The 17,009-nt window shown below is 37.7% G+C and overlaps 1 protein-coding gene across 1 annotated transcript in view; it reads right to left on the bottom strand.

The window, feature by feature from the left end:
* Positions 1 to 101: 101 nt before the first annotated feature.
* The window catches only part of LOC117122628, a 136,909-nt gene continuing 120,001 nt past the window's right edge, over positions 102 to 17,009 (bottom strand). Inside the window, exons 99-103 of the mRNA XM_033268293.1 lie at positions 12,232 to 16,818; positions 11,108 to 12,060; positions 10,055 to 10,152; positions 9,645 to 9,846; positions 102 to 9,482 (exon numbers count right to left, since the gene is read on the bottom strand). Coding sequence (XP_033124184.1) covers positions 1,274 to 9,482; positions 9,645 to 9,846; positions 10,055 to 10,152; positions 11,108 to 12,060; positions 12,232 to 16,818 — 14,049 coding nt within the window. The 3' untranslated portion in view covers positions 102 to 1,273. The remainder of the gene's footprint in view (positions 9,483 to 9,644; positions 9,847 to 10,054; positions 10,153 to 11,107; positions 12,061 to 12,231; positions 16,819 to 17,009) is intronic.

Raw genomic sequence — 17,009 nt, 5'->3', positions numbered from 1 at the left:
TATATATACTGAGTGTCTGTGATACATGTCATAGTTCAAAGTGCTTGCTACTCCGTTTACTAAAAGTTAATTACAACAGATATAATGCAATATGACGTAAATTGTAATGATAATGAATTTATTTATTCTGCGTAAAAAATTATGTCTATATCATATAATGCAACCATAACAAGTACGAAAAATTAAATTGTTCTTATACAGAAATATCAATTACCATAATGTGAATCACTGTGTGTTTTGTTGGTTTGGCCTACATCATAAAGAATTATGCCTATTGTTAGTATACATATTAATATAATGATAATAACTTTATTTAATCAACTCAATCAAATCAAAATTTAAAACTTAATTTAAAAATTACTTAAACTAAAGAATATTCATAATGTTAGTATAAAGTCTTTATTGTTGCAATTGTAATCGTCATCATATTTTGAATATTGATATTGATGTTTTTTCAATTGAATATTTTTGTTGTCTCTTTAAATTGTAATACAAACCATTTCAGCCTTGGCTGCTGTTTGTAATATGTGTTTTTTTATACCAAATAAATAATAAATAATAAATGAGTATATACTGTATTCATAATATCAATAAGTGGTACAAGTACTTGGAGAAACGTATTCTTTATCACTAAATTAAAATAATATTTAAAAACATGTAATCCCTTAAAATTTCAGTCGGCAGCAGAATTCATGCATACTAAAATTAAAATCAATGAAATGACACAAACAACAAAACTCAATTTAAAAACAAATACTTACTACTACAATATCACGAAGAATAAAGAAATGTCAGCCGTGTTAACTTATTTTGATCTGATGTATACGATAAAAACCAATCCAGTCATAGAAATCACAAAATTTGTGAATATCTATGTTAGTATGATTAACAATAAAGGTTTATATAAATGCTTAAAATCACACACTAATTATGTACATCGAAAGATATGGTACCACCCTCAGGGCATAAGATTGGTTATGCTCCTCACTTCGGTAGATATTCTAAATGTCGCCATCGGAGTGCTCTCGCATGTTCATGATAGTCAGGGGATGAATAATGAATATTAATCTACTTGTTAGTTTCATTTCTGCTAATGTAGGCGAACAACGAAAGCTTCCCAGTAATCACTCAATTTGTGAATATCAATATGTTAAAATTATTAAAAACATGATTAAAAACAAAGCTGAAACAAATGCTTTAAAATTACACATTAATTACAATCATTTAAAAAAGATATGGTACTGCCCCCTAGGAATGAAATTGATTTAATGGTTTACTCATGCGCTTCATTTCCGGCAGGTATAAAAGTCTGCATCGGTAGTGCAGTCGTATGATCATCATAGTCAGGGGCTGGATAAAGGTCAAGGTTATATCGGTTTGCTGGATCCTCATCATCGTATCCTTCGTTATCTTCAGGTAAATATGCAATATACGTTGGAGGCTTAATCTCTTTTGCGAACTCTATGTTGTATCGGTAAGATTCCCCATCATCATCCTCATCTAATTTAGTCTCCTCTTCTTCGTAGGTCAGCTTTACACCCCGAGTTGCATACTGAGTATTGCTTCCATCTGTATGTTTTTCTTCCTTAGCAAGCCTACGTTTTTTACAGCAGCATATGACAATAATACATATCAATATAAATGTTAAGCAAATTATTAGAATCCACAGCCACCATAGGTTGCTTTGTTCGACAGGAATACATAATATAGAAAAGCCGTTTTCACAGAAAGTTTCACTAGGAAGGTTCAGTGTCCGTTGACAGTAGAAGGCAAACATGGTTGCTGAGACATTTGCATGGTCAAGTCTGTTTGAGACGGCAACATCTGAAATACAGGCTTCGAAGAAGAATTGCCTTGTACTGTATAAGTTGTTACATTCATCAAGCAGTATTCCGGTGTAAAATAGTGTGTGACAAGTTGACATTGCAATGTCTTCAAATGTTTCGTTTATGAATTGATGAATTTGATCACGTTGGACTGAGATAGGTGCGTCTGATGGTACCCACATACTTGGATGTATAATACCACCAGTAATGTCAGCAGCTTGCATCGGTAGTTGCATTGAGGTTGTGTTTCCAAAGCCTTCGCTAAATGGAATGTTGAAAAGAAGCCCGACATCGCTTGACTGTGTCTGATTATTTCTATGTTTTGTTATATCTGAGTCGGTCTTACAGTAACTCCAGAGAGAGATGCTGTCAATTATTCCGGTGAACTGGAATGATTTGGCTTCTGACGCCTTTCCAATTAGAACTTTAGGTCCAAGATTCACTGTTTTACCAGTAAAAACGTTGAATGATGTGAACATATTGTTGTAGTTTGGCCTGTGACAAGATACAGCCACTCTTCCATCAAAACTTCTCCATGACAGAGCAATGTAAGTCCAGTTTCCATTATCAATGACTAAATCAGTTCTAATTTCTTCACTGCCAATTGTGACAGTAAGTTGTCGTGTAACAATCTGTAACACCAGTTTTGTTTCTGTTGTAAACTCCAAGATTGTCTGTGTTTCGGATGATATGTATTGTGTAATGAACCAAATTTCGAGTGTAAATTCATTTAGCTCCCAGTTGTCAGCAGAATTGAATGATAAATGTTCTTCATTGAAATGCAAAGCGTAGCCAGGAGATAAAAATTTGATGTCTGCAAATTTACTTTGGAGATTATTTCTGTTATCATGAGGAATCTGTAGCATCTTTAGTATAGTCGTATCCATGTAGTTCTGCGAAAGCACCTCGTTAATGAAGACCGTATCGTTTATGACATCATATTTCAAATCATTGAACGGGTTTCGATCAAACGAACCAATTAATCCACTGCTCCCTGGTGGGCCATCGTTATACGGAAGCTCAAAGACACACGACATAATATCAGACTGAAGCACAACTAACATGCTGAATGTTTCTGCAATTGTTATATTTATGAAATCGCGGTCATACCAAATTAGATTGATCTCTCCAATTTGTCGATCGGATTCCTCATTCATTGGTTGCCACTCTTTACCACTGTTCTCATGAATTATCAGTTGTGACGAAGACCCCAGCTCAACACTGACTGAGAGTCCATAAACTCCATTGATAATAAGCACTTCCGTGATCATAAGACAGTTCACATTTGAGTTGCACTGTTGAAATATTGCTTGAATAAATACCTGTTCAGATACAAATATGCTTGTAACTCCAGGAACACCAATGTGCACACTTGCGCCATCAACGGTAGTCATATGCAATTCACCATAAATGATGGCGATTCCGAATGATGGATATGCATCATCGATGTAACTCACTGTGCAATCTGTTGCCATCCATCCATTGGTACATACGTCACAGGTGTTATTAGCATTTGTTTGGCTGTCTAATCCAAGCCAATGGGAATCACACATACATTCTCCTGTTGTAACATTACACGTTCCATGTCCAGAACATGGAGATAAAGTACCTCCAGGACATGGGTAACTACATGCAATTCCCCAGTATCCGAACTCACACACACAGTTGTTGATATCTTCAGGATCCTCTGTTCCAAAAATACACGGTATTGTACATTGTGTGCCAATCCAATCTGGAAAATGTCTTCCAGGAAAGTCGTTACATAGATGTCTTGCAGGCGAGATAGTAACCTCAAGTATCTCTTTCACACATAGTTCTGCAAAGGCAACAGTGGCTTCGATTGCAGCGCTAAGGTCAAGATGGTAAGATATATCACGAATACACTGCAGATAATAAGCATCGATCGTCGCTTGCCCAAAATAATCCACATAATTCACAGCAAAACCTGTTAAGAATATATTGCTACATTTGACGACAGCAGCGTTCTCTAGTGTCTGATTAAAAAATGTCGGATATCCAAGCAGTGGTTGACGTTGTATAGGAAGATCATTGTCAGCAATTCTCCACAATGGAGCATTCCATTGCGGAAGATGGAATGGCGAGTCGCTAACCAAATCATTTAAACCACCAACTCCACTGTCGAATTTCCAGACATAAGCAAGCTCTTGTGTGTCCCCCATTGCATTGATGTTCCAGTTTGATATCACTATTGACGGATTTGACCTTCGATTCCAAATCCTGATTTCATCTAATTCACCGATAAATGGTTGTGGCGGGAGTAGAGGTACTTCATTCGGATATACACTATGCCATTGACCAAGAGAAAGATATCCATTTGTTTCGAAAGAATTTATTGGTAGGGAAATAGCTTTAACTCGACCCAATCCATTTTGGTCAAAAATGTACACTTCCAAGATCTGTGTTTGTTGATTCCAAACAATCGATATTTGGTTCCAAACCAGAATTTCTAATGAAATTCCTGTTTCAAATATTTGTGTTCCAACACATATAGTGACACCGCGTTTCAGGTTTACAACAGCGATCACGTGATGAATAGTTGCGTATGAGAGAATCACGCCACCATATTGGTGGGCCCTTACAAACGTTTCTAATGTAAAATACTTAACTGGCAAGGCGATTACATCTGCTGAAGTAATGGTAAAATCATTGAAGTATAAACACATTCCAGCACCTTGAATTGGAAGCAGAGAATTATGATATTCGGTAGAGGTATTAATATTTATGTTGACGAGGAATCTGGATGCATATTGATCGATTGAAGTTTGGCTAATATTCTTCTGACAGTCTTCAGTACCAGTATTGACTACTATTGTATTATTATCATGGCAATTTGCATGTTCTATATTGCCGATGGTATCACATGACGACAAGAGTCCATTGTTGTGATTAGAATTGCAAATATCTGACGTAGTCACAAACATAATATCCAGACGACCATGAAAGACACTTATTTGTATATCGAATGGCATAGACGAGCTTCGTATTTTGTATGTTATAAGATTTACACGAATGATGTATAAATCCTCATTAATGATGGTTTTATGATCAAGACTAACCATTTCATTGTCTAGCCAAAAATATGGCCGAAAGGCTGACAGCTCACTGATCGAAGCACGAACTATAATTTGACTTCCGTAAGAGTATATAATCACTGCATCACAGCTGGAGCCAAAATTATGCCCATTTGTAGCAATTGCTGAACGAAAATAGATTGATGTTTGTCCAAAGCTATACAGGTTATATACGCCATAGATTCGCAAATAGAAAGAAACACCATCGAATGTTGTGATTTGATGCCCCCCTGTAATATACGCTACGTATCTATTGTTAACATGCAGAACACGATTGGTATATAAGAAGATGGTACAATCATCACCAAGCCAATTCGTCGCACAGTCCGAGCAGTTGAAGTCAAGATTCCAGTTGATATTGCAGACACATTTACCCATGGAGTTGCAGACTCCGTTGCTATAGCACGGGGTAGCAGCGCCCCCCGGGCAAACATAATCACAGTCAGAGCCCCAGTAGCCACTTGAACATTCACATGTATCTTCTGAAATGACATCGCCAAATACACACGTGTCACAGGTGTCCTGAATCCAACCTGGAAGATCATGGATGTCAAACACAGAGCAAAGTGAACTGGCTCCAAGATAATTACTTCCATCATGAGGGCTACAGTAGCGTGCAGACACGGCGTGTAGCAGGCCGTATGCAAAATTCAGCGATTCAGTCTTAGCTACAACATTAATACAACTCATGTAGTAAAATTCAATCATTTCCCGGCTGAGATTTGAACATATTTCATTTAAGCGAATACATATTTGTGCAGCTTGGTAATTAAGGGTATCGTTTTCAAAACTTCCTCCAAATGGTTCCGAGTTTACGGTCGGAATATCGATGTCAGAAAAGACCCACAGAGGTGGATTCCAAATATCAGTAGGTAGAATAAGGTCATTTCCATTTGTAAGGTCAGTGACTATACGTCCAGTTCCAGTATCAAACTTCACCAACGCTAAAAGGTTGTTTGAGTACAGCGTTGCATCTACATTTATCTCTGCTGTCTGTTTTATAAATGCAGGGTAGAAACTTGTGTTCCAAATACGGAACTCTTCGATTTCACCATGAAATGATGAATTCAACACAGTAAATTTACTATCTGTAGTAATAACCCATTGGCCAAATGATAGGACGCCATGTTGTTCAAACATCACTGGTTCTAGCAGGAGTATTTGTATGCTACTAAAGCTTGTAGATACACTGTGGTAAAACTGCAAGATATTATTTTGATTTGTTATAACACAGGCTACGCGATTCCAATCGCCAACTGTGAGTGATATTCCAGTGTCATAAGTATGCAAACCAGTAATGATCCGTATTGTTCCATCAATCATTATAGTAAACTGAGTTGTTAATCCATACGATAATATGACCCCATGGGTATCCAATGGCTTTATACGAAACTCTATAGTTAGATCTGTGTCATTGTTTTCTGAGGCAAATGTAAATGTGAATGGTTGAGACGTAACTGCGTTACTGTTGAAATAGAGAGAGTAGATTCCTCCGGTCGGCACAATGCTTTCTTTGTAAACACTGTGTTCATGGATAAAAAGACTGTAGGTTACCTGCCACTTTGAGACAAGGTACGAGATCAGATTTGATTGGCTGGCATTTTGAGCACCGGTGCTATTGTATGCAATGAGCCCACCGGCTGCCATTGTAAAATTTGTTGGAACACTGGTTGACACTTGGAGATATTGGTCAATAATCTGAATGAAAACGTTGACGTTTAAATGCAATGGGCTACTAACAACATACAGAGTTGGAGATACGACTTGCAATATCCAGTTTGTATGACTAATATACAGGAATGTGGTTTGTAATATGAGTTCCTCTCCGTTTATCCACATTATAACGCCCCCTCCGATCTGGTATGGAGCATGGAAGGTGAACGTTGTGTCTCCATCAAGTAAAAACGCTATGGAGTTGATGCAAATGGCATCATAATAGCATGGGACTTGCCGTATCTGTATATCACAAATTTCAGGATGATGAAATAGATAATATTCTCCATAAGCATGAAAGAAATAGCTGACCCCTGTAAATGTAGTGTAATAGCCATGCAAGGTTGTAAGTGACACATATGTTTCTTGGCTTATGTAGGTAGTTTTACTGATGGATATCGTACAGTCTTCACCAAACCAGCCATCAGAACACTGTGAGCAATCATGTGTACCATTCCAGTTGAACTCACACAAGCATACTCCGATAACATCACATACGCCGTGGCTTGAGCATGGATTTTCTGAGCCACCAGGACAAATGTTTTCACACGACTCACCAAAATATCCATGAAAACATACACATGTACCATTCGTAGTTTCTAAGCCGAAAATACAGGTATTCTTACACTGTGAACCACGACGCAATTCAGTTGTATTTGAACAGAGTGGATGGGCAGGCCAAACATTTAAGTTTAGAGTTAACTGGCAAATATCGGAATAAGCAAATGCTATCTTAAAAGCCTGATGTATATCGTTTGTAACTGCAACTTCTCGAAGACAAATGGTATAGTACATGTTTGTTATTGCAATGCCAAGGCCAAAACAATGGTCTGCAATTGGTGTTGCCATTAGGAGGTCATGGCATACGCTTTCTGCTTTCACTTTGATGGTTCCGTTTAAAAATGTTGGTGTCAAACTAGGAAATAAGTCTTCAGGAGATCGAGGAGCATCAGATAACACCCACACTGCTGGAACCCAGGGTTCAAATGGCATTAAGAGGGTGTCACCATTGATGTCGTCATATGCGTGTGTTCCTTCACCCTCGTCAAACCGCCAGGAGCGCACTAGTCCCGTGCTGTCTAATGAGACATGCTTTGTCCAGAATTCTGATATTTCCGACGGATTAAAAACCTTATTCCACACACGGAAATCATCTATATCACCCGTGAATGCCGGTAGTGGCATTTGATTAAGACTTGATATTGTAGGCTGCCACTGACCAATGGCAAAGTAACCAGGTGTTCTAAAGAGTCCTTCGGGTGTCACAAACTCTCGACGCTTGACGGAACCTGATGAAAATATTATATACACGTTAAGTTTGCCTTTGTTTGAATACACAAGCATGATCTTATTCCACAAATGCACCTCTAGGGATATTTCAGTGTCATAAATAATGCTGCCAATGTGTACTTTTACTGTTTCCCGCACGTTAAGGACAAAGCTGTTCTCATTAACATATGACATCACAACTCCCCCATCGTTCTTTGGATCTCCACACCTCAATAAAAGCTCGAATGTGATATCGTTACTGTTTTTGATAAACAAAATAGTACTTTGAATGTACAATATTGACCCTTTAAAATGTACATTGTAGCCAGCGTAGCTCTTCTTTATTACGTATCTAGTTGAAGTGCTTATTATACTGTCACATGGGTCAACGACCCAATGACCAAGATAGTGCGAAATATTTTCTGCAGATGGAGTAATCCAATTTTTTTCTGAGACTGAACAGTCATTCTTTGTGGATGTGTTATCAAAATTGAATTTATAGTCCATGCTTGAATTGATTGGAGCTGGCATTTGTTTAGATACTGAACTTGAACAAATTCCAATTTTTGAGTTTTCGTCTGGATCCAGCCACAGATTAGGATTGTTTTCATCATCATTATTGCAACATCCGCCAAAGAGCAAACCAGACGATATCTCGCAAAACCAGCTAGGTATTCTGGTATCGATTGTCAGGTATTTACCATCTGTTCTTACAATGAGGGAGAAATCATTAGGTCCTGTGACAAGAAGCTCATTGTACGACAACCGATGGAAAGTATACCCCGACTCTCCAAACGCTAACAGTGCGTCAATCGACTGGCGATAACCATTGACGATAGTTGACATTACCCCATTGCGATTGATTGGTCCACCAATAACAACAGATCCAAATCCTTGGCTGGGACTTCCAAAACGAATACCAATGTCTTTTATGCAGGAATATTGACCATAGCAACGAACAAAATAAGCTTGAATTACTAGATCTACATTAATGGTTCTAATCAGCGTGTATTCTCCTACATGATAATGTGTGAAAGTATGACCCGCAAACGTTGTTATCTGAGAGAAACTCCCAATTATAGATATTTTTAACAAGTGCTCAGGTAGATATGTTGTATTGAAGACTGTGACACAATCATCACCTGACCAGCCATCTGAACAGCTACCACAATCTATCAGTGATCCTTGCCAGTTCAATGGACAACTGCACTGACCTGTGTTGATGTCACACGCTCCTTGTCCATTGCACGGATTAAATGCACCTCCTGGGCATATCTGATCACAAAATTGTCCCCAGTATCCGGTGTTACATACGCATGTGTTGTGATTGTCAGGACTAGCAGTGCCAAATGCACAAAATATATCGCAATTGTCTCCAATCCACATTGGAAACGGTGTTCCTGTGAAATTATTGCAAAGTGGTTGGGCTGGCCATTGAGTCAGATTCAGCACAAATTGACAGTAATTTGAGTATTCTATCACGATATCAAGGGCTGATCCACGGCTGTTACTATTCGTTGTGATGGAAACACACTCTTTGTAGAATTCTCCTATCAATATGTCACCAAGCTGACTGCATTGTCTAGGAGGAAAAATAGTAGCAAGAACAAAATAAAAAGAACATAAATATTATAAAGTTATGCAATCGATCATTTCAAACAATCAGATGACATGGCACATATGGTATAAAATGGTAATCACTGTGGTTAATCATTTAGACCATTGAAAATACATGCGAGCCTACCTGTACAGAGGTCCACTGAGGCAAATATCTGAACAGAACTCCTCTTGCCAAGATGAGGCCGTATTTACTGTAGTAATGCTTACTTCAGTTGTGGCAGATCGTGCAATGGATGCGTTCGATCTACGCCATATTGACGGATGCCCACCAATGGAAAGATGAAAGTGTTGAGAATAGACAATAACAGAATCATGGGCTATGTCTCCTGTAAAATTAGAAAAGCTAACTTTAGTTTCTTTATTTAATTATATAATATTAATAGCCACAATAATAATTTAATATATATAAAGAGCACAATTTTATGACCTAGGCAGCCTAGTTGGAATTGAGAAATAATCATGAAGTACAGGGTTGGGAAGCGTAGGAAGATATTTGTGAGGATGTCCTTTTGGATAAACCTAAGAGGTGTTTACCTTCTCCTTCATTAAATTTCCACAGATGTACTAAACCACTAGCTGACAAACGTGTATCTGCGCCCCAATGCTCCCGTATTTCAAAGTTGTCGACATATCTGAGAACATTTTAAAATAATAATGTCAAGAAGTTATTCCAGAACATATGAGTATTATAATCTCTTGCAAGTAAAATGCTGTAATTCTGGACCATAGACAAGCGTAAATAAACATGTATATGATTGTACTACGCGACAAAACCGATTTATGCGTGGATACCGCTTCTCAATGGACAAGCAATATTTAAAAAGAACTCTGAATACATATTATACTCCTCACGTGGATTTTATTTATGGTGTATTATGCCAAGCAAAATTATTATATTATACACCATGTGACTATCTTTTATAAATACGAAAAACCTATTGTGCTCTACATTAAGTAAGTCTCATTTTAAAGCTTAGTGAGTGGTACAATTTATAGTCAGGGGCCGATCTACAATTTTTCAAAGAGGGGATATAACAGTTTTAGAATAGGTGAGTAGCACAAAACATTGATTGGCATTGAAATTTTAAATTTAGTGGCAAAAGGGAGGGGGGCATGCCCCCGTGCCCCTACTGGATCTGCCCCTGGTAGTTGTTTTGGAAGGCAAGCATCTTACCATTAAGGTAGGTACATCCATTTCGATTACAGATATAATAATGTAATGTGATAGACAAAAGCCAAACCACTGGAAAAAGATATGCCTCCGCCACTGAGAAGGAATGTGCCTTAGTTTGCGGCAGTGTTGAGTTTCGTCCTACCCAACTTAAACACCAATACAACAAGATAAAGTACATCTTCATTTAAATCAAACTATGATCCTCACAGGCCTTAATTACTTCACGGTATTTATTTGAATTTTATTAGGTTTAGAAGACAGCTTACAGAGGACCAGCAAGAAGTGAAATGAGAGGAGTAAATCTTAAAACTACTGTACATAAAAAAGATCACTTAATTGATATTACTTTTAAACTAGTCATGTTACTGTAACTACTATAAAAGGTTAACAACATAAATAAAGTAAAGACGCACCTATCCCATATTCGTATTTCATCAAATTCACCAAAGAACTTATCTTTTGGCTGAAATCCAAGTCCATCTGTGGGTGGTTGCCACTTTCCAATACAGAAACTTCCTCCAGGAGAAAATATGTCGCGTTCAAAATCCGTGTAAAATCTTCTTTGAAATTGACCATTAGAATCGAAAAGATACACCTCAAGAGTCCATGTTATCCGATTCCAAACAAAAGACAGTTGGTTCCAAACATCCACTTCAAGATATAAACCTGTTGTGATATTTCTGTTTCCATAATGAATTGTTATTTGTCCAAATTCATTGGAGATAAAGAAGGTTGTTACATCTGTGAATGAGAATATTGTACCTCTGCTACTATATTTCACCAACAATTCAAGCGTAGTATAAGAAGATTGTGGAATATAAATATTATCGACAGTTATTGATGCTTCGCTGATCAGGACAGAGTACCCAGCATAGGTCTCTTGATATACGTATGGTATCTCATCACCGTTAAAGATTATATCTGATTTTGTAACTTTAGTGTGTCTGCACTTTAAGTTGATTGTATCCACAGAATCATCAGGCTCAATAATAACCACACCTGGAGGAATCGAAGGTTGATGTTCGTTGTCTTTACACCGTGTACATAAACCACAGATTCCCTGTTTTACATTTTTACAACATGTGCTATCTGGTATCTCCATGTCCAAAATGAGGTAGTTAGTCATTACTGATACATGAATGTTTAAATCGACGTCTCTTACAGTCACTTGATATTGGCTAGTGCTATGCTGCTGAATGGAAATCGTATCGGTTGTTTTCAAGGTACCATTTATGAAAACTCTTTTGCCGTTAACATGAACTATTGAAGTATACATTCCACTCTGGCGGACTGTTACTGATGTCTCACCAGCTTCAACAGCTATTGCATCCAAGCAAATCAAGCTATTGCAGACAACCTGACTTATCTGTAAAATAAATTAATGTTAATAGGTAAGTGTTTGTTGGTACAGTATATAAAACCTGTCTCTTATACACATCTAGATGTGTATAAGAGACAGTATATATATATATATATATATACACACACACATACATATATATTTGCAATGTCTCATAGAAATACATACAGTACATACCTGTAATTTGAAAGAATCAACTTCTAGAAGTGTGTAAATTCCAATGTCTTCAAAAGTAAACGATTGATCATTAAAGTTTATGAAGGATCCTGATCGTGCAGAGCAGACAATAACATGATCATCTGGTAATGGCAATACAATTAAATTGCAGTTAGCTCCACTCCAACCAAGTGTACAATTGTAACATTCACTTCCTGTCCAGTTATCAGTACATTTACAGTCACCTGTTGCTACATCACAAATGCCGTGGCCGTGGCATGGCGATAGTGATCCACCATCACAGGAGCCATTGCAACGATCACCCCAATAGCCAAACTCACAGTTGCAAACATTACTATCATAGCTACCAAAATAACACTCTTCATCACAGGTAGGTCCTGACCAAACTGGGATGTCAGTAAAGTTGTTGCAAAGATCCTTTGCTGGCCAATAGCTGAGATTTAAAGCTAACTGACATTCACTGCTGAAATCCATTACTGCTCCAACTGCTGTTGTCACATCACCTGTTACGTTTATAACGTATATGCATGCGTGGTAGTGATATTGTGCCGACGATCTCATGGAAGTACACTTACTTCCTAGTGGCCCATTGTAAATATAAGAGGTGCAAGCTGTGGTAATATAAACATCAGCGAATGTTACTGACAGACTGTATATATAATTCAGTTGTATTCTAAGTGGTGTGTTTGCGACTAACCATATTGGAGGTCTGTAAGATGGGAATGTCAGCTGTATGTTATTGACACCATCCAATATACTTGCTCCTATCCCGTCGTTAAGAGACCAAAATATTACTAGGTTCGATTCATAGCGATTGTATATACGGGAATAACTCAGTTCAATCTCTGCTGTCGAGAATCGGCGGCTCCAGCACGAGAACCCAGTTATATAACCGATGAATCCAGCAGGAGGAGACTTTTTGAAGTCATCAAGTGGCACTTGCCAGGTACCAAAACCTATAGTTCCTCCTGCTGAAAATACATGTCGCCTGATGTTAAAGTAGCGCCAACTTACTATTCCTATTGAATCAGACAGGTATATGTCAATTCTTCCAGTAACACTTTTATACACCAATGATATTAAATTCCATTCATTTGACAATACCGTTATATTAGTTGGGTAAATAAAATCTCCATCATAAATGTACAACATTTTATATTCAAGCGAAATTGAAAACGTTATGCTTTCAGAATAACTGTATATCGTACCACCATCAGATGTTGGTTTAAAGTAGAACTGAATGGTGATATATTCTCCAGACAGTGTTCCATAAGGTACAACAGAGCTAATAAGTCCAGAATTGCTAAAAAACAAGGCATATCCAAAAGGATACATGGAATCATTTGTGCCAATCGCACCATTACTATATGTTCTAATAAAAACACTTCTACTACTTGTCACTCGGAAATCATTACACATGGTTACTAAGAGTTCCTGGCTTAATGGGAATCTTTGTGCGAAAACTGCGATTCCCAGACTTTTCAGAGCACACAAAGGATCCTCATCAGTGGATGTACATGGTTTGTTACGTATGCTACAAGGCCCACATATTCCTGAACTTGTAGCGCAAATGTCCTTAGATACAGTGATGTCCATGTTGATATGTACGCCCAATATATGGAGGTGAACAGCAATACCGGAGATTAAAATGTCGTATCTGCCTTCTGCTTGTCGTGTGATAGTTAATTTTGTATTTCCTGTGCCGTAAGTCAAGCTTGATTCTATCTTAACAGTATCGTTATTAATGATGACTAATGGTGCCATTGGATCTCCAGTCGAAGCAGATATAACTAGCTCGGTGCCAACTGTAATCACACCAATAGCTTCTATGCACGAATCTTGACCACTACATGGAGTCTGGCGAATTTGAATTTCTACTTGTTCGTTCTTGTAGATTATGTAATCACCAGTATCCACAAAAGAGAAGCTGGAACCATCAAAATGTGTGTAATATCCGTTACCGAATATAGAACATCTACTTGATAACGAGTAAGAAACGTCAGTCAAAGCAATTGAACAATCTGTACCAATCCATCCAGAAGAACAGGTGGTGCAATTCATAGCGTTGTCCCAGTTATCAAGGCAAACACATCTCCCATCATCTTGTTGGCATGAGCCCTGAGCACCACATACGTTGTTGAGTCCTCCATGACAGACATTATTACATGTATATCCCCAATACCCTTCGGCACATCTACATATTTCGTTAATTGTGTTTCTAGGATCATCAGCAAAATGACACTCAATATCACATTCCGATCCGCGCCACATTGGGGCGTAGACACCATTAAATCTATTACATAGTATTTGAGATGGTACTTTTCTTGATTCTGTAGAAAGGCAGGCATCTGCTGCCGCAAGAGTCACATCTAAAACGCTATACATGTTTCCTGAAAATGCATAATCAATTATACAGGTGTAGAGATAGTATGATATGGTCCCATCGCTGATATTACAAGCTTCTGAAGATGCTATGAAACGTATATTGTCTTCACACACTTCAGTGATATTGGATTCTGTTTCAGGATCAGGAAACGTATATGAATATAATATTTGGACAATTTCGATATCAATGTAGGAAAATCTCCAAGTCGGGCGATTAGTATTCCAAGTGAAATCTGACATTCTGAAATGAGATGAGCCAATAGCATCAAGTACATCATAACCCTGTCCTTCGTTGCACTTCCATAGCGCTGCTAGCCCATTAAAATACGGTTGGACATTCTTACCAATGATATTATTAATGTCGTGCAAAATGAAAGCCCGTCGCCATATTTTGATTTCATCTATAGAGCCACTGAAGCTTGTGATAGTAGATTCTTCTGGTATTGTTCTCTGTCGGTAGCTTATTGAGCCATTTGTTGATGGCTGTCGTATTCCTATAGCAAAGTATCCACCGTTAATGAATGGGTCAATATTTGTTTTGAATACATGAACACTTTGTAATATATCTTTCTTTGGATCTACCAGATTGAATTCAACCCTACTTCTACTGCGAATCCAGACCAGAATAACTTGATACCATTTACCCGACTCTTCTATTGCAAGGTTGGTATCAAAATCCTCATCACCGATTTCAATAATAAGGGTCTTATCCATATATATTGTTATAGAAGTTTGACAGCCGTAAGAGAAGATGATTCCTGGATTGGAAATATTATCAATATTTATAAGGAAATCCAATGTGATGTCCGACATATCATCAAATGTGTTATCCACGACATTTGATATCAGACTGGAATTACTATCGAAACTGAGACAAAATCCTCCACCAGATACGTTTCTACTTTCATGATAACTGTCTTCATAGTATATACTATCAAATAATGAATCATTTTCCAAAACAACCCAGGGTTTTAAAGCTGTGATGTTACGGTGTGACGTAATTTCATCGCCAATGTCATCGTTACAAGAACCACAAATTCCTTTGGCATGTTGGCAGTAGTGTGAAGCTATTGCCAGAGACACTGATAAATATCTATCGAGCACCCTTATTTGTAAAGATACATTGGTGCCAGCAATTTTGTAATCGTCTGGAGAAATGTGCTCTAATTCAAAATTTGAGAATCGTGCCGTTTTGTCGAAATTAACTGGGCTGCTATTATTCCAGAGTAGCAAACGACTTCCCGTACTATATCCTGCACGTGCGATAATGGTGTCTTCATTAGATGATGAAATGCCAATTGCAACAATACATGCAGATGTATTGTAACATGGAAGAACACGAATATGAATAGCAATTTCATCGGGAGACACAAAAAGGTAATGTTCTCCAATTTCTTTAAAGTCAAAACGTCCGCCGTCAAAATTAGTAACATGTCCCTGACCAAACAAATTACAAACTGGGTTTTGAGGTTCCTCCAGGTCCGGTCTGTTCTCTATAGCCTCGCAATTAGTACCAGACCACCCTTCGTCACATTCAACACAGTCTGTGGCAGATGACCATCGTAATTCACATTCACATTCACCAGATTGTTTATTACAGAATCCGTGACCGTTGCAGGTGTTATCTGGTGCCAGTGGACAGATATTGTCACAATGGATTCCCCAATGATCATTATCACAAATGCAGTTACCAAACTCGTCGTGGAAGCCGAAGATGCATTTTGTTTCATCACATCCTAGTTTTAAGGCAAATTCAATATCCTTGATATCTCTACAGTTCAACTGAATTTGTCTTTGAAGGTTAGCCTCACAATATGATCGGTAGGCCCTTACAGCAAATGATAAGTATGACAGAGATCCCCCATATGCGATATCAACAATACACATTTCATAGTAAAACAGTGGTGTTGAATTTCCCATTGACTCGCATTGACTACGAATCTGCCCATGAAGAATCCAGTCCTGACAGGCTGTTTCTGCTTCTAACCTGGATGGATCAGACGTTAATTTTGAATATACTTGCAGTACTATAGAGCTCGAAGTTACTGACTTGAGTGAATTAGATAATAAGGGAGCATCTCCAAGCCACCAAACTGGACCACCCAATTGAGGAAACACCATTGCGTAATTGTTGATGGTATCATAACTTTCATATCCAAATCCATTTGAGAATTTCCACAGACCACTTAAATCATCTATGCCCTTTAAAAGAAAAACATACTCAATCAGATCACAACATTCAAAGCAATTAACAAATTAACAAAACAAAATGGAAGGAGATAAAATAAAAAATAATAAAATATTTTGCATCAATATTCTAAAGCACAGTGCATCAGTAACTAGTTCAAATAGTTAAAATTGCAAGTTTATATTATTTGTCTTCATTATACATG

Source organism: Anneissia japonica, unplaced genomic scaffold (genome assembly GCF_011630105.1).
Source record: "Anneissia japonica isolate Jap-2015-1 unplaced genomic scaffold, ASM1163010v1 scaffold287945_len1679841_cov205, whole genome shotgun sequence".
NCBI classification, from domain to species: domain Eukaryota; kingdom Metazoa; phylum Echinodermata; class Crinoidea; order Comatulida; family Comatulidae; genus Anneissia; species Anneissia japonica.
The sequence above is the reverse complement of the archived record's forward strand: the minus strand, read 5'-3'. Positions and strand labels throughout refer to the sequence as shown.